Genomic DNA, 23689 nt, shown 5'->3' with positions numbered 1-23689 from the left:
GTTTGCGTCGCACCCGCGCCGCTCATCAACCCCGTCTCCGGCTCCTCCGCAGGCGTGCCGTATCGCAGAATCGCGTTGCGCGCGCACCAACCAGGCGGCGTGCAGTCGAGCCTGCAGAACGCGCCGCCTGCAGCGCCGGCTGGCGGGGCGCGGGGGGGCGGCGGGCAGGGCAGAGGTCACGGCGGCGGGCGTAAGCTCGACCCCGAGTACTGGAAGACGCTCGTGAGCTTGGTGTACGTCGTGCTCGTGTTCGGGGCCACGGCCTTCGTCATGGTGATCGTGCACGACCGCGTGCCCGACATGGAAACCTACCCCCCCCTGCCCGACATCTTCCTTGACAAGTGAGGCAGTGCGGCAGTGCGGCATGCTGCTGGGTCGGGGTAACGAAAGCGATGGGCGAGAGTTACAAGGAAAAACGAAAAGGTGCAGCCCTGCAATGTCTTGCTCCCGTCACTGCTGGCGGAAGGGTCTCTACTACAGGGAGCTCTTGAGAGCCCTCTCTAAACGGCATTTGGCCTACTCTTCCACGTAGGCCAGGCGTCTTGGAAGCGGTGGGAGTTCCCATTGTCGCCCTAGCAACATGTGACCTGCCAGTCGACGAACTGTGGTGCACCCATTTATACAGCTGGGTGGACGGAGGTGGAGGGATTTGTGAAACTTTGTTTCAGCTGCCGCGCCGGGAGATCCAATCCACCCCGTTACCTGTGCATGGCAATTCCAGTGTGCTAGCCATGACACCGCCGCAGCATCCCTGGGTGGGGGGTGAGGTTACAATTATGTTTCTTTTAAGCAAGGTTTTTTGTTGTTATAGATAACATAGCTTGGAAATGTAATATACTTATTTTGTCACGGCAGATGTGTGTTGAAATCTTCTTTGGCACCGTACGTAGTCGGAGGTGCGGGGGAAGGACAACAAACTGAACACAAAGAGCAGTTTTAACGAATTTTGTTCTCAAATTCGATGTCTCAACGCGCGATTGTGAAATTCCCAGACCCGTAATTAAAGGTTTGCTCCTCTGACCGATGTTGGGTCGGGGTGTAATATTTTAATGCAGATTTTGCAACAATTAATTTCGCAATACAGCGACGTCATGCACCTGTGTGGTCGTTGTTTGCCGTGCTGATGGCAGTGCCGCTGTGCGTGTCCCAGCGTTCCACGGATCCCATGGGCCTTTGCCATGACCGAGGTGTGTGGCCTTATCCTCACCACCATCTGGAGCTCCGTACTCGTGTTTCACAAGCACAGGTAAGCGCATGACCATGTGCAGTGGATATTTTCGGGCCAGCGCCTGCCCAGTATTAATCTTGGGGAGGGTTGTTAAATAAGACTTTAAGCGCACGTCACTGCTGTACAGTTTAACCCGAGTCACCGTCATGACGAAGAAATAGGTGGAAGGCTGAAGAGATCAAATTAAGAAGCAAGAAAACATCCAGAAATTGGTTTGGAACGTTTCTGTAAAAATATGAGAGGGCACCTGCGACACGTGTGGTTAACGGAAGAGTCCAAGGGCACGAGTTCTCCCTTTGCATCACTCCACCACGTGGTCCAGAAATAAACTTTTCTAACTCTTTTGTAATTCGACTTTTTGAAAATACACCAAATATTGATTTTGATGAACGAGGCTATGGAGTCTCACCGAGCCAAACGTTGGCCACTGTTGAGAATTCTAGGAGAAGGGGGTGGAATGGCCCAAAGCTGGCCTTTGTTTTTCAATCGCGCGCACGATTTTATTCGATATAACTCCTGCTACTTATGCAGCGAATTAGACTCAGCCTTAAATGAGTACCTAGTACTGTTTAGACGTCATCACTGGGGAGACAAAATAGTCGGGCATGGTGCTAGCCACACCGCTCACTCGTGCACCATTCCGGCCTTCATAGGTGCTGGATAATAACACTTATCCAGTTTGTTAAAGGCTACACGGGGGAGCTTTGCCTCTGTGTGTGTGTGTGTGTGTCTGCTCAGGTCCATCCTGCTGCGCCGCATGTTCTCGCTGATAGGCACCGTGTTCCTGCTGCGCTGCGTCACCATGTTTGTGACGTCGCTGTCGGTGCCGGGCGTGCACCTGCAGTGCTCGGGGAAGGTACGTGCTGCGTGCGCTGCTCCCTTGGTGACAGTGATCGCCTACAAGCCCCCAATGTCGTGCTAGGGGGTTGGCCCCCACCCATAGCAGACGACGAAAAATCCCTGACCCGGGCAACTCGCACAAAACTGGCTCAACTCCGTTCAGGTTACTGCTGCTCCGTGCTAGCCGATTACCAAAATCGAATCGACTCAAACGCCCCAAACTGTTGGCCCTTTGTGCCAAGCAATGCCAGGAGACGTCTCCCATTTTCTCAGTTGCCCAAAACGCGGGCCAAAAATTAAATCGATTGATCTCTGGCTAAACCCTTCCAAAGTGGCGACACAACGCCACCTATAAACAGAAAGTGCGAGGAAAACAACAACAGCAGCAGCCACCATGCCGCCACGAGCTAGCGATGACATCACCACTGTGCAGGTGCCAGACACAGTCAGCTGGCCAGCGGATTAGTTGATTACTTTACAGGATCGCTTATTGGCACTCATTCGACCAGTTTTTTACTAAACAAATTGACACGATTGAACTGTGGTTTGGAAATACAGGTACTGCAGCACCCATTACATGCGTACGCATTCGTAAGACGGCGATAGTCAACGCAGCATGAGCACACCGAGTAATAATAACATTTCGATTTGAAGCTTTCGTGACTGCAGGGATTCATCTTCTTGGTTCTTTCGGTAAAGTCACGTAGAATGGAAATAATACAATAATAAAAATTAAACATTCTAAAATTATTCTCACGACGTTCCGGTCACAACGCAAGCAGCCGTCCTCAGGTGGAGAACAGGTCTGTCGAGAAGACAGAGTCTGAATCTCTCAGTCTGAATCTCTCAGACGCTGTCTTCTCGACAGACCTGTTCTCCACCTGAGGACGGCTGCTTGCGTTGTGGCCGAAACGTCGTGAGAATTATTTTATTATGTTTTATTTTTATTATTTTATTATTTCCCTTCTACGTGACTTTACCGAAAGAAACAAGAAGATGATAATAACATTACGAATAATAATTTAACAGCCTTTTGTCAATCCACTGCTGGATAGGGCCCTCCCCATACCGCCTTGTTCGCGAGGGTTGTTGTACCATACTTCACCACGCCGGTCAGTGCAGAGCGGTGAAGTGGTGGGGCAGAATTGGCTCCGGTGTCGCTCGCCACCGATGATCGCCGTGGATGGCGACCAAACTGGGGCCGCCGGGTTCGCAGTACGCCAAAGCGCCACCACTCCACCTCCCACTTAGCAGCAATTTGAGGATCTCCAGTTCTTTCGGTAAAGTCACGTAGAATGGAAATAATAAAATAATAAAAATAAAACATAATAAAATAATTCTCACGACGTTTCAGCCACAATGCAAGCAGCCATCCTCAGGTGGAGAACAGGTCTGTCGAGGAGACAGACTCTGTCTGTCTCCTGACAGACTCTGTCTGTCTCCTGCTTGCGTTGTGGCCGAAACGTCGTGAAAATGATTTTATTATGTTTTATTTTTATTATTGTATTATTTCCATTCTACGTGACTTTACCGAAAGAACCAAGAAGATGATCTCCAGTTGTTCAGACGCGGCACCAGGATGGACGAGTCTTTGTCTCGTGACGATGTCATCGGTTGTAAAATCCAAGCACACGCGTGTTTGGAGCGGAATGAGTATATTCCAGCGGATGACCAAATATGAAAATGCGATGGTGCCACCTCCGATTAACACGGTTGGTGACGCACTGTGCGAAAGAAGTTCAAAATACATGCGTACAACAGGCCATGTATGGGAGTTGGCATTATCGGGGTTCTCCAAGAATGTCAGTGACCTGAGCACAGAGTATGGGATGAAAGTGGTTGATTGTGATGCTGTATTCTGGGTAATGTTTACACAGTACGTTTAATTCCACTTTGATTCTCCCCTCCGTGCTTTTCTCTGTCCCTTCTCTTTCTCTGATCTTTCCCTCTGTCCCATTTCGTCTCATCACCCTCCCTTCAATCTGCAATTTTCAGGAAAATCAACAAGTAAGTTACCTGAATTTCTCCGACTCGGTACCCGAACGGCTCAATGGAACTAACGGACCTCGACAACGCGGTGCGCGTGTACCTGTCTGCGTTACGCGTCTCGTGGCTCTCACTGCATGTGCTGACCAACGCCAGTCTCCTCCAGAGTTATGGGTTGTTTTTTATTTCGCGCACAAGTGTGTTGTCGGGGTGTGCGCGCGACAGAGGTGGAAAACGGGTTTTGATTCCTTACCCGTAACCTGTACCCGGCCGCACCAAGGTCGCAAATGGGTACCCGTACCCGGCCGGGTACCCGTTCCCTACCCGTACCCTACCCGAAATGAGTGACAAACGGTGACTCATCAGTGACTCACGGCTTACCCGTACCCGTACCCGTACCCTGCCGCACCAGGGTCGCAAAAGGCTACCCGTACCCGTACCCAGCCGGGTACGGGTAGCCGGGTATCGGGTAGGGTACGGGTATCGGGTACCCGATTGCGACCTCTGGCAGCGCGCCCACACGCCCCACCACTCCGTGCCAGTCTGTGCCGGAGCGTCCGTGCTCGTGCCAGCAGCAGCGGCAGCAGCAGCGGCAGCAGCAGCGGCAGCAGCAGCAGCGGCAGCAGCGGCAGCATCAGCAGCGGCAGCAGCAGCACCCCCCAGAGGGCTCGCTTAGAAACGGGCGCCAAATCCTCTTCGCCACGGTGGGCCCAGCACCGGTGGTGATGTCAACCCCGCTTGGCTTCCGAGATACGAGCTCTTCGTGCCGCACGTGCCCGGGTGATTCGGTCGTTGGCTAACCTACATTGGACGGTAAAAGCTCACAAAGCCAGACTCCGGCGAGCCCGGATTTTTGGGTAAGCTGGCGAGACCACCGATATGAAGACATGGATCAATATAGACGTTATAAACTCAGAGCGGCACGCTGCTGCGTGCGGTAGGGTGCGGTGTAAACGGCTGTGCTAACCTTGCGGGAGGAAATTCTCTTAATCGCCTACGAGGAAGTGTAAGGCACCTTCCCCAACCAACCTTTGTCATCCACTAAAATGCAACGTGTACGAGAAATGCTAAAGCTATCAGCATCCTGTGCTGTTCTGTTTTATAGGTTTGGTGCCATTGAACGTATTCTCCTACATCCTGCTTTTATTTAATTTTACAAAAATAAAAATACCGTAAACTCTACCGTACATCTTCTTGATTCTTTCGGTAAAGTCACGTAGAATGGAAATAATAAAATAATAAAGTAAAACATAATAAAATCATTCTCACGAATTATTAAAATAATAAAACATAATAAAATAATTCTCACAAATTATTTTATTATGTTTTATTCTTATTATTTTATTATTTCTCTTCTACGTGACTTTACCGAAAGAACCAAGAAGATGAATCCCTGCAGTCACGAAAGCTTTAAATCGAAACTCTACCGTACAGTTTATTGGATGTAAGTATCAGCCTCCCCCCCCCCCGCTCTGCCTCTTGGTGATGGTGATTTAAATTAAACAGTGCAGAACACAAATGATTAAAAATAATATATTATTAAACGTAAAATATGAAGATTAGAAATACCTACTGATATGTTGTGAAATTATTACGTGCTAATTTAATATGTTAGGTGTTCAGTATAAATTTATGGGAATAATTTATTATTTATTTGACATTTCGCAGGCATCCGCCATAGCAGGAAAGCCTCTGTCCCACATGAGTCTGGCTTTTGGGGGTTTTACTTGATCGCTGTGGATGCAGAGCGGCTAAACGTTTCGCTTGACCAGCTCTGTAAGTCGGCACACGGGAAGCACCAAGTGGCCGCACGCGTAAAACAACTTAAGTGAAAATCGCCCCTTAACTGACCACTGATTTAAATATAAAAGTATATACCAGGTGAAATTGTTGCTAGTGGCCCTTGTGACAGATGGCCATTGCCCAAAAAGCGTCACCTGTGAAGAAGAACCGTTACCCGAAACGTCCACCTCTTCTATACTTTATCGTGTGAAGGCCACGGCACTGTTGACGAACGTTATGCGTGCCTGTGCACCACTGCCAATGCAGCAGCATCGCCACCAAGTAATGTGTCTGAGTTACGTGTGCGGGTGAAGGCAATGTTGCACTTCAGTTGTTCCGTGCCTCCCCTGGCCCCAGCACGCGGTGGCTTGGTCGCGGGCACGCGAGGTCTCCCTGTGCAAATCGCACGCGGCCCGTTCTGTGGCTACGCGCTGGCTCCAAACACATTTCTGTGCAACTACCCATGGCTTTCGGACGGGGCTATGCTTGCACGCTGTCGGTGTGCTGCCCATGCGGCCGTGGTCTCGGTGTCGGCGTTGTGCATGGCTCAGTGCAGCTCCTGGCAAAACCCATGGCTTCTGGCAGAAGCGGTGCTTTCCATGCTTTGTGCAGGTGTCGGCGAGCGGGTGTGTGACGCGGCCACGCATGCGTGCGTTGCGCGTGTTTGTGCGAACACTCTCATCCGCGTACCTGGTCATACGCTGTGCGCGTGGTCGTGCCTGCTGGCGGGCGGGCGTGCGTGTGTGTTCACATGGAAACGACTAGGGTGCCATCTCATGAGTGGCGGTGCATTCTGGGTATTGGTCTTTGCACAGCTAGCGAAATGGGGCGTCCCCCCCCCCTCCCCGTCCCTTTTCCCACCTGTGCCTTGTGGGTAACCCTGGCACAGTTGCGACTGCCAGCACACTTGAAGGCTCCGCCGCCGGGTTTGAAACGTGGTCGTTGACGTTGCGACGGGTTTGTGTCTCGCGCTGCGCCCCAGTTGTACAGTGACTTTGGGGCGAAGCTCGAGCGAGCGTTGAAGATTTGGTCGGGGTTCGGGATGACGCTGACGGGCGTGCACACGTGCGGGGACTACATGTTCAGCGGACACACGGTCATCCTCACCATGCTCAACTTCTTCGTCACCGAGTGTAAGCCGCGCTCTGCTTATCAAATGCACCGGACGTAACCTTGAAATGCACTCTTCGCACATTAATTTCGAACGGTAACAATAGTTGCAACGTGTTGGGCGCCGTCAGAGTATTCGATCCCTCGCCGAAGACGGAGAACGATTCAGAGTGGTGAGGAGGGAACCGTAGACAAGCGGGAAGGCAGTCACGCGAATGAGCTGGCACCAAAAAATGCTCAAGCTCTGCAGTCCTCTACATATTAAGGTGTTACCGGCCAATTAATGAGGGATTCAAAATAGATTAATTTTTTTGGGTCAGATCGCATAAAAAACATTGTGTTTACATGTGGGAGGAAACCGGAGCGTTCGGATACAACCCCCCACACGTGCGAGGGGGAAACACTCTATCCCATACGGATGGAGCAGGAGGAGTCCACATTTTTGCTCTAGCGCATTTTGGCGAGCCGCGACGCAACATTTGTGCGGCGATCCACCAACCCTCACCTCCACAGTGCTGGATTGCAGGCCACGTGCATCACCACCGTCACCGCCACCACGACCGCCCACGTATTGATCATTTCTGATTGACGATGACGACGACACCACAGTTAGGAAGCCGGGTGGTCTCTGCCTTTGCGTGCGTGCTGCAGACACGCCCATCACCTGGCACTACCTGCACACGCTCTCCTGGGTGCTCAACCTCTTTGGCATCTTCTTCATCCTGGCGGCCCACGAGCACTACACCATCGACGTGGTGGTGGCCTTCTACCTGACGACGCGCCTCTTCCTCTACTACCACACGCTGGCGGCCGCGGGCACCTCACGCCACTCGCGCCGCGCCCGCGTCTGGTTCCCCATGTTCTACTTCTGCGAGTGCCGTGTCGACGGGCCCGTGCCCAACCAGTACCACTACCCCCAGTTCGTGTCTGCGGTGCGAGCCAAGGTGGGGCTCTAGGGCACGGCACCTGGGCCCGCGTCCCCCCCCCCCCTCCCCCGTCACCGGTGGCCCTTCACTCGCGATTGGCACGGTTGGCTACGTACGGTGCGAAAGAAGTTCAACGTACACACGTACGTTCGCGCCGGTCCTGTGAGCCAAGGTGGGACTGGAGGCCGACGCGACACCGGCTTGCGGGGCCCGTGCTGGAGCCGCGCGCGCGAGACTTCCACACTCCTGCAGTCTCCCACCGTGCACTTGAAGGGCTCAGACTGATAGAAACACGAACGGCTGTGACTGTGATCGCCGTGGCTTCGCTTGAAATGCCACGACGCGTGGTTGTTCTCTCTCCGCTGTTTTCGCGCGGTACGACATTCAAACAGACCTGACAACTGAACGGATATCTCCTGAGTTCACGAAGATACTCTGCACTTCGTCAGCGTCAACATACATACATCGGAGCCCGATTAACCGTGGTGCCATTGTGACTCTCATGGGTGGGCACCGATTCTGTACAGGGACCCCCAAACATGATGGTTATGGCTGGTGGGCCTTAAAGTGGCTATTGCTACCACTGCCTTCCCTCTACGTAGCGAATGAGAGCAGAGACGTGCGTGGCGTGTACGTCACTTTTCTGGTGGTGAAATATATACGCGCACGCGCGTGCGCGTGCGTAAGTGGGCGTGCAATTTTATTTTCCGTAGTTTTGTGTTTACAAAAAGACCCTTTGACAGTTTTGTCTGTGGTGGGCAGTGTGCGATTCAAACTCTAGGATTAAATATAACAAGTTGCTTTGAGGAAGGCTGCCTTCCAGGTGACTTATACGATGCTTAGTTCGTTGTGGTAAAGCAATAAGCAATTAACGGAATGTTTGATTAAGTGTTAAAAATACACTTTACATTTACAGTGATGACTCGTTTTAGATTTCAGTTTCCCCGCAAATTGGTATGGTTTGTTTTATCGGAGACTTTTTAATCACTCACAGGTGTTATTATATCTCATCGCATGTGTTCACATTTAATTCATTGTTATTACATTTCTTTACCTTGTGCCAATGAGCGATGGAGCAATGTGTGGGTACTACCCACCTCTTTCAAGACATCCGTGTGACCGGCGGGGAAAAGTAGGCCAAAAGCACTCTCTGATGCCTCCTCTTCGTGGGGAACCTTCTGCTAGCAGTGGTGTGAGCGAGGAATTGCAGAGCGACATCTTTAACTTTTATTTTTACCGTGCGTAACTGGGCAGCCGCATCAACAATACCCATTAAGTTTGCTACATTTTCCACTCGTTGAGTTGTGAACATTCTTAAGTTTCTACCTCTTATACTCTGCAAAGTTCTCTATTACCTCTCATTATTGTCACATCCTTCTACTTATATGACTGACCTGATGTTTTATTTTGTTCGTCATATTGCTGAATGCTGGCCTTGCAACCCCGACGTCACAGTTCGATTCCCTTGGCGCGCGACATTTGAAACGATGGAGCAAATTTGCAAAAATAAAAAAAAATTCTAAAATTTTAACATTTTTAAAAATTTCTAAAATGTTAAAAAAAATTCAAACATTTTAAAAATTTAAATTTTTTTCAAAATTTCAAAAATTTCAAAGATGTCCCCCTGCACTTTGGTCCACCCAGCAGTATGATTGCGGACGCCACGGTTAGTCGATGGGCAGGTCGCTGCGGGAGGGTACGGCCGCTTCAAAGACCGCTTGCCAGCGTGGAAGAGTCGGTCAAATATTTCCCAAAGGGGCCTCTGTAGAGCTTCCTCTAGTGGAGGCCCTCTCCCCTAGCAGGAGGTGTGACCAGGCAAATCGCAGGGCTGCACCTTCACCTTATTTAAATGTATTGTTGTACTTTGATTTCATCTTTTATTCACATTTCAAGTGTGCTCCTGGCATCACCGAGGCACGAGGCCAACAAGCGTCCCGGCACGACTCCCGCAGCGAGCGACGCGCTGTCATGGCGCCAACTGTTGAAGGCGTCTCCGTGGCGAAACTATTTCCAGCGTCGTCGTGTGGTGGTGTGGTAATGCCGCGTCATTAGCGGGATGATGCATGCCGTTTGTATTCAACATTTCTTTATGGCCTCGGTGCTAGGCCGTACCGAATTGAGTGGCAAAAAAACGTGTGTATATTTTTTTGTACGTTCATTGGTGACCGAGTCGAGACTTTTTCAACTTTCTTCGCTTGAGAACTTGGTTTTATTTTGGGATGTGGGGGGGGATGGTGGTGGGGGAGTGGGTGGGAATGTGTGGGGAGGGGGACATTGTGAGGGGAGTGAAGGCCCCTGACCAGTTTGTGAAGCCAGGATCTCGTCAGTGCTGCCCCATGAGCCATTGGACTGCGTTTTCTGTAGCATCCCTCTTAGCAAAAGGATATGAGGCTAATTAAAAAAAACATAAGTAATGGAGAGATTTAGACTGATAAAATGATTGTGATAATGCTGTGTGGTGGTTAAATATTTGATGCCAAATCATACAAACTTACATTTGGTGACCTAAAGAGAATTTTAAAAGTTTCGAGTTGTGAGAATTCACACAATCGATACAAGGGGGCCGGGGATGCTCCCGCAGTGTAACGGTGTGACGGTCAGCACACCGGACTTGCAATCCGGAGGTCACCGCATGGATACGATCTCCCGGCGCGGCAATTGAAACAACGGTGCAAAGTTTTTTTTAAATCCACCGCGCCCCTGTCCACCCAGTAGCATATAAATGGGTGACACCGCAGTTGATCGATCGGCGGCTCGTGTGTGGTGGGGCAAAGTGTGGGTCGCCCCACCTCTTTCAAGACGTCTGGTCAGTTGTGCAAGAGTCGGTCTCTTAGAGCAGCGGTCCCCAACCCCCGGGCCACGTGGCCTGTTCGGAATCGGGCCGCACAGCAGCAGGAGGTGAGAGCGGTGAGTCCGTGCGTAGCCCGCACCCATTGTTTTATTATTTACCACTTCCATCCGTGCCTCTTTCCCGCACTGCGCACTTGTCTCAGTCACAGTGTTGGTAAGCCCACAAGCTGCTAACCCCTAGTAGCCAAAATGAGTAAAAAAAACAAACGTCGCTGGAGAGCTTCTTTGAAAATGTGGAAAGACCCAATGATGACCCCCCCCTCCCCCGGTCCGTGAAAAAATTGTCTTCCGCGAAACCGGTCCCTGGTGCCAAAAATGTTGGGGACCGCTCTCTTCGAGGTTTCTCTGGCAGGCCCTTCCACCAGCAGGGGGCTGCATGGCCTCAATCGCACCGCTGTGGCTCGTCTTTAATGTTCCATTCATGAAGGAGATGTACCCATCGGCCTGCCGGTGATGTTCTGCTTCGGTGTCTTCGAGCAGGAATGCCAAGAGCCTGGAGGTGTGCGATGTTTGGGTCTTGAGCAGAACAACATCGACGGCCAGTACTAAACACCCCATAGGAGTACTGGCTTTGTCCATCCGCACGTTTCCTGAATGTGGGAAACCCGCAGAGGAGAGAGTCTGTGGCTCGACCCAAACTGGATCCTCTCCTCTCAGAATTCCTTGGACCCGTGGATCGCGCAGAGCAGCGTGGGACGATGCAGCGTGCAGTGGGGAACCACCGCAGGTCGCCCTGGAGTGCAATGTGAAATAGGTCGCGTGTGAAAACTATGCAATCGGTGTACAATGGGTGTTTACTGCAGCGCATGGTGACACAATGTAGCGCGGAGATTTGGTGCTCGTTAGGTTTTTGTATTGGTGAAAAATAATGGCACCTGAGGGACAAGCGCTCAAAATTTTCAAGGGCATGGATTGCAGAAAAATAATTCTGTGTTCTCGGGATTATTATAAGACGTCCCGGAAGGTTAAGCCGCAACGCAAACTTTGGGGTCATTTTGGAAAAAAAGTTGATTTTATTTACAGGAGAATACGGTTCTGTGGAGAGCCAACTTCCAGATGATTTGGAATGCGCCCTTTGAAAATGGGGGATTGGTGTCTCCTGGAAGATGAATCTCAACAGCGGATGGTGTCTTATGTTCTCTGGGTGGGCATGTGTTGCTATGGACAATTGTCTTCCGGAAAATTAATATGAATAGCTGGTGTTAAAACACGATATCCAGAGGACGATGTCTTCTCCGGATTTATAAGACACACTGCCAACTTTTCATCTAAAATACAGGGAGAGAAAAAAACACCTTGCATCTTGTCATCGAATAAATATATATTGCTTATCAATAATAATCTCCAGCTGAATAATCGGAACTTTTCCTTTGCCACAATTTTACAAATGAACGTTTGCTACCACGTGACCTGCAGCTGTTTGACAACGAGCCCTTTACCCAGAAAGGCCCCGACTGAGTCTCAATCTCAAGGCTCTCTCCGGGTAGGGGGTGGCTGCTTCACAGATGTCTGCTTGATTACGCGTTGAGAGCCTTTGTATGGAGCACGTGTGGAGAGCCAGGCACCTGTATGGAGCACGTGTGGAGAGCCAGGCACCTGTATGCGGCACGTGTGGAGAGCCAGGCACCTGTATGCGGCACGTGTGGAGAGCCAGGCACCTGTATGCGGCACGTGTGGAGAGCCAGGCACCTGTTTGCGGCACGTGTGGAGAGCCAGGCACCTGTATGGAGCACGTGTGGAGAGCCAGGCACCTGTATGGAGCACGTGTAGGGAGCCAGGCACCTGTATGGAGCACGTGTGGAGAGCCAGGCACCTGTATGGAGCACGTGTAGGGAGCCAGGCACCTGTATGGAGCACGTGTGGAGAGCCAGGCACCTGTATGGAGCACGTGTGGAGAGCCAGGCACCTGTATGGAGCACGTGTGGAGAGCCAGGCACCTGTATGGAGCACGTGTAGGGAGCCAGGCACCTGTATGGAGCACGTGTGGAGAGCCAGGCACCTGTATGGAGCACGTGTGGAGAGCCAGGCACCTGTATGGAGCACGTGTGGAGAGCCAGGCACCTGTATAGAGCACGTGTGGAGAGCCAGGCACCTGTATGGAGCACGTGTGGAGAGCCAGGCACCTGTATGGAGCACGTGTAGGGAGCCAGGCACCTGTATGGAGCACGTGGAGCTTCCACGAGTGGCTAGGGGACGAGCTCGCAAAGCCGAGCGCCGGTCCGTTGTCACTTTGCGACTTTTGGGTGCGAACGCGAACGCGGAGAGACGGCGCGGAAAACCTCGCCCGTGAGAAATCCGTGCCCAGCGTGTGACGAATGGAAGAGTTTCTCGAAATGTGGATTTCTAAAATCCCCTTTGGTGTGGAGTTATAGGGCCTGTCTATGCATTGTAAAACTAACACGGTTGAGAAAATCTACACTCCCCCCCGCCCGCCCCTTGAAATTTCCGCACAATGTTTGTGATGTGGGTTTTTTTTTATCCATAAGTGAAAGCCAACGTGTTAAACTGTGATTTGTATTATGATCGCACAAGTAAAGGCAGTAGGTGTGGAGTGATACGAGGTGCATATGACCAAATCACCTCGTGTTGTACCTGGTCTCTTCAGATCTCGCAAGCCAAGCAGGTTTGAGCCTGGATAGCACTTGGGATTCTTGTCCACGTTTAGATCGATGGCCTTTCCCCTCACCTTCCGATACGCACGGTGCAAAAGAAGTTCAAGCAGGTGTCATTGGCTCTTGCTTGGCTACGTGGGCAGTGCATACACATACACATTGTTGTACTCTACTTCTGTGCTCCCCTACCTTTACCAACCTGCACTGCCTAGCACGGTGGTGAGATCTGGCGAGATAACCCCCAGGACTTGCACAGCTGTGTGTGGATGCCTTGATCCGGCAGATTGACAACAGCAGGGATGTAGCACGTGCCACACTACACACGTGTAGTGTGTAGTGTGGCACGGCTTCTTGGTTCTTTCGGTAAAGTCACGTATATAAGGAAAATAATAAAATAATAAAAATTAAACATAATTAAATCATTCTCACGACGTTTCGGTCACAACGCAAGCAGCCGTCGTCAGGTGGAGAACAGGTCTGTCGAGAAGGCAGAGTCTGAATGAATTCAAACTCTGTCTCTCGACAGAATTCAGACTCTGTCTCTCGAAACGTCGTGAGAATTATTTTATTATGTTTCATTTTTATTATTTTCCTTCTACGTGACTTTACCGAAAGAACCAAGAAGATGAATCCCTGCAGTCACGAAAGCTTTAAATCGAAATTTAGTGTGGCACGCTTAGATCGTTGGCGGTGTTTGTGGTTAAGTTGTGGTTAGGTTGTGGTCATGTTGTCATTACGTTGTGGTTATCACAGCTGTCAACCCACACGGTTTAATCCCGTCTTCTTGCACGTGGGAATTGAGTTTTCAGGTCCATACGGCGTACAGCCGTTTCAATACGGGCAACATGTTTTTGTCTTTGTTTGTGTTTCTACCCTTGTGATGGGACTTTGTAAGTTGAACGTTGAGATTATAAAGGGCACGGGGTGACCACTAAGCTCTGAATTGGTCTGTAATAAGGCAGGGCACTGATAAGGGGTTAACATGTATGAAAAACACAAAGATCCCCCGTGTAGCCTGAACAGACTGTTGGGGCAAGTGCTGTGAGCGAGTAGCACATGTGAAGGCCGGCACGGCACACACGAGAGGGGTTGGGTGGCCAGCACCACACATTTGTATTTACGCGATCTAACCCCCCCCCCCCCAAAAAAAACCTGTATCGTGGATGATTTCGGTCGCGAAAGTCTAGGTGTGAAAGCGCTATGGGTTATGTTGTGGCTAAGACGGTCACACCGTCCCGGTTTATGACGCCTCTGCCCTCTCTCCTGTTACGTCGTTTCTCTAATACGTCGTCACTTTATTAATGACTTGCTGTCGCCTTACCAGCCCCACCCCACCCCACCCCACACGCTCACGTCGCTGACGGCATCGTCCCCTCCTCGTTATGCGTCGCCTCGAAGTCCTTCGCCACCACCACCACAACCACCACCACCACCACCACAACCACCACCACAACCACCACCACAACCACAACCACCACAACCACCACAACCACCACCACAACCACCACCACCACAACCACCACCACCACAACCACCACCACAACCACAACCACCACCACAACCCACGACTACGACTACGACTCTGTACGTCGATTTCATTGACGTCGTCTCGATATACGTCGTCGCACATTTCGGGAACGCATCCAAGGGGCCGTCCATAAATGACGTCACGCACCTAGGGGGGGGGGTCAGACATTTGTGACGATGTGTGACGAGGGGGGGGGGTTGAGAAATGTGACGTCACATCAAAATGCTCAACTTTAAATAAATATAGACAACACGTTCTACTTAGTTAAATAGACTTTTTAATAAATGTTTTCTCCTACAACATCAGAGTGCAGCGCCACATTAAATACGCACTACAATGAACATAGTTTAAAGCGATTTGAAGCATGTTTTATTTTCAAAATGAAAATATGGTTTTGGGGGGGGGGTGGGGGCAGAGCTTTGTGACGTCATATTTGAGGAGGGGGGGGTCTGACTCTTTGTGACGTCGTGTGACGAGGGGGGGGTGGGGGAGTCAAAAATCGTCCAAAATCGCGTGACGTCATTTATGGACGGCCCCTTTTTGAGATCTTCCGACTCTCGACGGGAGCGGTGGCAGGAATGATGTCGTCTCGCGAGACAGACCCCACAAACAGCGAGTCGGTGAGAGCGAGTCGGTGAGAGCGAGTCGGTGAGAGCGAGTCGGTGAGAGCGAGTCGGTGAGAGCGAGTCGGTGAGAGCGAGTCGGTGAGAGCGAGTCGGTGAGAGCGAGTCGGTGAGAGCGAGTCGGTGAGAGCGAGTCGGTGAGAGCGAGGTCACGGGCGCTGGGTGTGGGTGTGTCTCTCGGCGTCCAGTTCCATTGTTCCACTGTTCCACTCGCAGTGGCTCTTCATTCAAACTTGGCGGCCTCCGCTACTGAGGTTGCTTTGCCGCCGTCGGCGGTGGCTGAAGATGCCGTCTGAGATCTAGGGCTTCGCGGAACGCGTGCGCGTCGATTTGGGTATCGCTCTGTGCGGGTTCCACCGTCCCCCGGGGTAACTTTTTTTTGTTTTACGCTCATCTACTGTTCCTTGTAGAGAAAGAAAAAGTTCAATAAAAAAGTTTTTTGATCGATCTCGGGTGTCTCTGCAACCGCAATGCCGAGTATCTCTGGGGGACATGAACCCGGCCACGTGTTTCGTGTCAACGGCATTTGGAACAACAGAGACAAAGATCACCCGTGTAGCCTTAACAGGCTGTTGGGGCAAGTGCTGTTAGCCAGCACCTACGAAGGCCGGAACGGCACACGAGTGGGTGGTTGGCCCCGGCCGCCTTTGTCACACCAGGTACTCATTTGAGGTTGAGTCGACCTGGGGGAAGGCCCAGGACCGATTCAGACAATCGTCACTGGATGTTGGCCGCCGTGAGTGGGAATCGAACTCGGGCCGCCGGGTCCGTAGCAAAGCTACGCTAACCGCTCCACCACCGCTCCCCACCATCGGAAACAACAGGTCCATTGTGGGACGTGAAGGCGGCCTTCTCGTTGACACCGAGAGCCCTGCCACCCCGAGATGTGGAGGCAGTTGTCTGGGTAGCTCGCCGACATTGTGTGACAATGCTCCACGCTGCAGGGCTGCGGACGTGACCAGGAGGTGGACTGCAAATAGTTGATGGAATTGAATGAAACATTTGTTTTCTTTTCGTTGGGTTTCCACGCGCGTGTTGACCAGGCGCATTCTTGTCCAGAGGCATGCATACTTTGGGTAGGCGTTCATGCTCGGGTGAGGTTTTCACACAAACATACAAATCTGGTAAGCGAGCATTGGGGTGGTGAGCGGTGGTGTGGTTCCTGCACCTATCAGACGTTTTATAAAATATACAAATGTAAACGTTTACCTAATTTTTTTTTTTTAAGGTGGGGACAATTTCATCCCGTTTGTGAGTAGGGTAAGCCTCGTAAAATGCAGTGTATATATTTAATCTATCTTGGTTTTCCAAAGAACTTTTACTCAAATTATTAGCATTTATATCTTTAAAAAAACAACATACGCTGGAAATTGAGCCTCAATGTTGTACATTCCAGTACCACAACACAATATTAGTGTGTTTTATTTCAAAAATAAATAATAATGCGCCATTATCCCAAGGTGTTCACGGTAGCATTTTAATATTCCAAAAGTGAACACGTGCCCGCTTGAGTGAGTGCGCGAGGTCCACCTCTTCCAACTACTGTTATTATCACTATACACGTTATTTGTTTTTAGATTTATAATTCTGATTTTAATAAATTTTGTTTAGACATCTTCGTTAAAAAAAACATTTTGCAAAAATCGAATTGCTTTAAAATGCACGTACACATTAAATGATGATTTTGACTTGATGTCTATAATTGGGTTATAAATTGTTAACATTGGACGCGTGACGAGATTTCCATTGAATCCCATCCGCTATCAACCCACCAATGGCTCAAAGCATCCCCACACCACACTTCAACACGGTGTGGGTTGGTGATAGGTGATGGGGATGCGGTAGCAGGACCGGTTCTGATCAAACTCGCCACTGACCTTACCCATGGCTGGGAATCAAAACTCGGGTGACGGAGTATCATAGCGCAGCACGCGAACCACTACCACTGCTCCACCCCATACTTTCATCTTTGCTCACTTGCTGGAATCAATTAACAGCAAGAGACTAACAGGGGGCCGAGTCGTAACGCGTGTATGCCCATTTCCTCCACACGCGCTCACAACAGGGTATAGCTGAACACTGAGCCATGCCCCACAGCGCTCGACGATGTATTTCAACTGCGGTTTTATTGCTTACAAAACGGCGGATTAAAACACTTGAAGGGTGACCCCCCCACACACACACGCCACCCCACCCCCCCTTCGGCAAACACCACACGCGTCATTTTTGAATACAATCTCAGTGTTAAATAATACACGGATGCTTATGTAAAATACAAAAAAACTGTAAAGTAATTCTTTTAGTACAAATCGTATTTTTGTAAGGGTTACTTTTATCAAAAAATGAATTTGCATAATTCGGTTTTGAAACACTTTGCGTGGAACCCAGACGGCGGAACTTCTACCACGTGACTCGCGCCTCTCCCACGTGGCGCTGCTTTAGCGTGTCACGTGACGGTGAACGTCACCCACCACCCCACGGGGGGGAGGGGCCTCAACCACCCCACGGGGGGGAGGGGCCTCAACCACCCCACGGGGGGGAGGGGCCTCAACCACCCCACGGTGGGGAGGGGCCTCAACCACCCCACGGGGGGGAGGGGCCTCAACCACCCCACGGGGGGGAGGGGCCTCAACCACCCCACGGTGGGGAGGGGCCTCAACCACCCCACGGGGGGGAGGGGCCTCAACCACCCCACGGTGGGGAGGGGCCTCAACCACCCCACGGGGGGGAGGGGCCTCAACCACCCCACGGGGGGGAGGGGCCTCAACCACCCCACGGTGGGGAGGGGCCTCAACCACCCCACGGTGGGGAGGGGCCTCAACCACCCCACGGGGGGGAGGGGCCTCAACCACCCCACGGTGGGGAGGGGCCTCAACCACCCCACGGGGGGGAGGGGCCTCGACCATCCCACGGGGGGGGGGGGGGCCTCGACCACCCCACGGGGGGGAGGGGCCTCAACCACCCCACGGGGGGGGGGGGGGGCCTCGACCACCCCACGGGGGGGAGGGGCCTCGACCACCCCACGGGGGGGGGGGGGGCCTCGACCATCCCCCGGGGGGGGGGGGAGCCTCAACCAGCGACCCGTTCGTAAATGGTGAACAAAACAGTCTCAAGTGTGTTGCGTGTTAATGGGTGTTGTGTGTTAATGTGTAGTAGTGTGTTGTTAATGTGTTGTGTGTTAATGGTTGTGTTAATGTGCTGTGTGTTAATGGGTATTAGTGTGGTGTGTGAATTGTTGTGTTAATGTGTAGTGTTCATGTGTGTTAATGTGTGTTGTTTTAATGTGTATTAGTGTGTTGTGTTAATGGTTGTGTTAATGTGTATTAGTGTGTTGTGTTAATGTGTTGTGTGTTAATGTGTATTGGTGTGTTAATGTGCTTATGTGTATTAGTGTGTTGTGTTAATGTGTTGTGTGTTAATGTGTATTGGTGTGTTAATGTGCTTATGTGTATTAGTGTGTTGTGTTAATGTGTTGTGTGTTAATGTGTATTGGTGTGTTAATGTGCTTATGTGTATTAGTGTGTTGTGTTAATGTGTTGTGTGTTAATGTGTATTGGTGTGTTAATGTGCTTATGTGTATTAGTGTGTTGTGTTAATGTGTTGTGTGTTAATGTGTTTATGTGTATTAGTATGTTGTGTTAATGTGTAGTGTTAATGTGTAGTGTTAATGGTTGTGTTAATGTGTTGTGTTAATGTGTATTAGTGTGTTGTGTTAATGCTGGTTTACTAGTGTAGAGAGCGGTGGTGTAGCGGTCAGCGCGATGCTGCGCTACGAACCCGGCGACCCGAGTTCGATTCCCGCTCACCACCAACCCCAGTGACGATTCTCTGAACCGGTCCTGGGCCTCCCCTAGGTCGACTCAGCCTCAATTGAGTACCTAATGCGGTGTGTAAACATCGCCACTGGGGAGACAAAGGCGGCCGGGCGTGGTGCTGGCCACCCACCCCCTCGTATGCCGTGCCGACCTTCATGGGTGCTGGCTAACAGCACTTGCCCCTACAGTCTGTTAAGGCTATACGGGGGATCTGTGTCACTACAATACTGCGTGTACTTTGCACGCACAATGAAATCTACAATTGCTAAGTCTAAAATTAAAAAAATGCTATGTTTAGTGAATTCATTAAAAACCAGAAGTAGTCTGCCAACTTTTCATCACGTTGAAAAGTGCTTTTCCGTATCATTTCAAATGACCAGTATTTAAATAAAAATTAAAACCTCACTTGCATCAGCAGAGTTCGATGCACAGAGCAGTAATTAGCGGAGCGGGAAGCCGTGTGCCACTGGGGCGCCGTTCAACTTGCGGAGCCGGGAGGTGATTGGTGAAATTCCTCATTAGCTCATCCGCGAGAAAATATTTTTTCCAAATTTGGAACACCCGGCACGCAAGTGGCCCTGTACCTTTCTTCGTTAGACGTCACGGGACCTCTGCCCCCCCCCCCCACCGAGATGCAAGCGGCGTGAATCCAACGGTCAGCAACACCCGGCGGTAATAACCAGGGCGGCCTGGCCGCATTCGAACCGCGAACCTCTGAGAGCGACCGCCGGGTTAATCGCGCCGCCCTTTTGGCTACCGGGGAAATCCTAAAGAAGAGGCCAAACAACGGCACGGCAGGCGCACGAGCTTTGCCGAACAGCAGCGAAGGTACCAGGGAGTGTGGTTGCGACTCACGTGTTGTCGGAGCGACATGTAAATAATAACACTGGTCAACAACAACAAAACACATTTTTTTCTGGCCTGGACTTTTGCAGCTGTTCTAGACTAATTTCAGGGTGCTGATTCCAAATCTGATCTCAGATTTGCTCTATCACATCTCATTGTTATGCTATCGGCATACCCCATTTTCATTGATTTTACCCGAAATTAACTCTGTCACTTATGATTGCAAGTTGTTGCGAGTCAGTGACTGCTTTAGTGTTAAAATATGGTGCTTTATTTTTAGGATAGTGTGTTTATAATATCATTTTATGTAGATATCCACATTTATTTAATTTTTTTCTTTTGCAGTTTTTATTGAAAATGCAATATTTTATATCTCAAAAACCTGATGTGATAGACAAAAACTGATGCCAGATTTGGAATCAGCACCCCAAAATTACCTTAAAACCGTTGGAATACCTTATGCCAGAAATAGTGTGTTGACCAGTGTAATAGAGACGAATAACTTGTTTTTTTACCCATGGCACCACCAGTGGGTAGGGGAGTAAAGATCAAGAATAAAATGACTGGGACTAATGAACGGGAATGGGAGAAAAAAAGACAGAATGGGGAAATAAGAGAAAGGGAGGGAAAAGGAATGGAAACATGGGGACCACAGGGTCAGGAGAGATGAGGATATACGGAGAGAAAGGCTCCACGCGCAAGGGCCTCAACACTGCACAGGGCAGCGTCTGTTTTCACAGGGGGCGGGGCAGAGAGCGGAGGGATCAACACAGAAGTCGCGTGATTTGCGGGGAGGCTTGAGGTGATGCAGAGAGATGCGTGCCTCAGCAGGCCGGAGTGTCCCTCTGCCCGGCTGGCAAGGGCTCCCACACACCCCTCCACCAACATGGGAATGGCGCCCCATGGCTTTTCCTGGCGACTGTTAAGTTTAGCACCCTTCGAGAGACCAGCGGTTAACGCCCTGACATCGCGTAAATAAGTCCTCTATGTGGCTAATCGCGTCGTTACGAACGAGACACAAACTCGAGATACACAAACCGTCCGCTTGCGTTAATAGCTGCGCATTGTTAACAAGCCGGGGGGGGGTGGGGGTGGAGAAAACAAATGGCACATTCGGGGGACGCGATCAGAGGGGTTCATCAGCCACGACGCGGCGGCGAGAATTCCGCGTCGTACGCGGTTGTGTTGGTGCGCAGAGCGCGCGAGGACGGACCCCGTTGTGTGAAAGCCTCAACGACCAACGTTCGATTGGGACGAGCTGCACGGAACACGTTTTAACGGTACCTCGTGTACGCAAAAGCGCCTGCGTAGACTGAAGTTCAGGAGCACCTCTTTTGAACGGAATAAATTAGTGTGCGCGGTTTGGCATCCAACGGACGTGTTCCAGGGGTCACCGTTTGGTAACGCGTGGAGCCACGCTCCGTGCGTGCATCTCCTGCCGTGATGCAATAGAACCATCCGCTAACACCGAAGCCTCGCCCAGACAAGCCAATTGTTCAGGCTAAATCTAAATACATTAATGTGAACCATGCGACTGGTTCAAACACGTGTGGTACAAGAGGCACATTAACGGCACCCACTTTTTTTTCTTATAAAAAAGGGGCAACATTTCCGACACTTTTCAGATAGGTCTGAAGTTGGCATAAATAACCTTAATTTACACGAGGGCATTCGTTATGACCAGGTGTTGCTTCACGTCCTTTAGTGTCACCGGTCACAGCCATTTTGTTGCCACGACAACCGTATCCAACACGTGGGTCCGTTGGGCACGGTCCGCTCTCTAAACATCTCCGTCTCTTTAAACATCGCTCGCTGGGACTCGTCTTTACATTCCCGTTGTGCGCGGTGCGCGTCACGCGGCGATGACGCTTCCGTTGAGAGCTTCCCGCGCAAGCGGCGGCCGCGACGTCACGACGCGCCGTGCCGAGCGGCTCCGTGGAATCCAGACGTCGCGAAAGCGCTCGTCAATTCTCTTCCGAAACAAGAGGGCGACGGCGGAGCGTCTCAATCGCGCCGGAGAGTGTCCGTCGCATGGCAGTTGAAGCCGAATTGGTGGCCTTCACGGGTGGAATACGCCGATTTAAGCGACGACTCGCATACAGTCATCGACATAACACTGCCCCAGTCATTGGTGACCAGGCCGAAACCATCAACTGGCTACGTTTGAGAACCCGGTTCCATCATGGGAGGCTGAAACCCAGATGACAGGAGCTCTATGAGCAATGCGGCCAACTTTTCACCACCGTCCATGTGGGGAGGGTGGACGAGTGGGTTTGGGGGTGAGGGTGTGGACAGAGAGAGTGTCACAGCGATCACTCAGAACCTGCATCGGTCCCAAACGGTGTCTGCCTTCGAATGAAGCACGTTCAGAACTACGTCCGTTAATTAAAGTTAGTTACACGTTGCTTGCGTCTCTATCAACTGGCCATTTAGCTCTCTAACGCGCGTTTTGTTTCGGTGTGCTAAACACACCGGTTCAACAGAGTCCCTGAACAAGCTCCCCATCACGTGGAGCGACACGTCGGACATCGTGCTGAAACGAGACGGAGCGGTACAACGCAAAGGACACAGCGGAGAGACACGTAGCACCACCGCCACCTCACAACCACCACGAAAACCTTCGCAAACACGTCAACAAGCTGCCAAGTGTAAACACAGCTACCAAAATCCACAATAAACTCATCCAACGACAGCAGACGACTTGCTCCAATTGAGAGTTCGTGATCTGAAACCTGTGGCAGCCGTGCAATTTACCCGAGATTCTCTGTAAAATTTTCAAACGATTTCCATAATACCCGACGCAACTCAAATATACCCTTTTTTTGTCTCGCTGTGCAATGGAGCTGTGCTGGGATCGGTCCAGGCCAAGCTTGTCACGGCTCAGGAGGTGGCAGGTTTTTAAATCCTTTATATTAAGTTCGCTTGCTTGCGCGCTTACGACCGTGAAAATTTTCGGTCATTTTTTAACCCACTTCCCGTGATCCAATCGAGCTGACATTTTGCACACAGACTCGTTGTGCGTGACAATTTATTTTCGTGAAATTTTTTGTTCCAAATTTTTACACTTTTTAGGAATTTTTTTTTTATATTTAATTACCAATTGCTTAATGGTGGCAGGCAATCATCTGACCCATAGGTGGCAGCCATCTCAAGCCAGAGGACGAGAGGACTCTAGCCGCCACGCATATAAAGGATTTATAGTGAAAAACTTTGTTTTTACGGGTTAATTTTTTTTCTTTTACATTACCGCGGAACCCAAACCGTGGCGTTGACACAGCGCGGAACGAACGAGTCGGGGGTCGCACGGATCCCGAGGAAATAACTCCCGTCCCTGGCCCTGCCTGGCTCCGAGCCGAATTCAGGTGTCTTCACGAGGGCCGAGTCTCAGAGATTGGTGCTCACTCATCTTACGTTCACTGAAAGCACTCCCCCCCCCCCCCCTGTTTGGCTGCACCTCCGACAAGTGCTGTCCCGTTGTTGCCCGTTCCTCTCGACGTAATCGCTTTGACGTTCTTGTTCTGCGCCGATGCACTAGCAATATCC

The 23689-nt window shown here is 50.8% G+C and overlaps 1 protein-coding gene across 2 annotated transcripts in view; it reads left to right on the top strand.

Annotated features, from left to right (window-relative positions):
- SAMD8 (sterile alpha motif domain containing 8) overlaps positions 1 to 13279 on the top strand; it is a 32046-nt gene extending 18767 nt beyond the window's left edge. For both annotated transcript variants that reach the window (XM_078612708.1, XM_078612709.1), the window contains 5 exons: positions 53 to 341; positions 1151 to 1246; positions 1967 to 2084; positions 6819 to 6969; positions 7598 to 13279. In XM_078612708.1, the coding sequence (XP_078468834.1) occupies positions 53 to 341; positions 1151 to 1246; positions 1967 to 2084; positions 6819 to 6969; positions 7598 to 7902 (959 nt within the window). In that variant the 3' untranslated portion in view covers positions 7903 to 13279. The remainder of the gene's footprint in view (positions 1 to 52; positions 342 to 1150; positions 1247 to 1966; positions 2085 to 6818; positions 6970 to 7597) is intronic.
- Positions 13280 to 23689: the final 10410 nt, after the last annotated feature.

This window comes from Lampetra planeri, chromosome 39 (genome assembly GCF_965212315.1).
Source record: "Lampetra planeri chromosome 39, kcLamPlan1.2.h2, whole genome shotgun sequence".
NCBI lineage: Eukaryota > Metazoa > Chordata > Hyperoartia > Petromyzontiformes > Petromyzontidae > Lampetra > Lampetra planeri.
The sequence above is the reverse complement of the archived record's forward strand: the minus strand, read 5'-3'. Positions and strand labels throughout refer to the sequence as shown.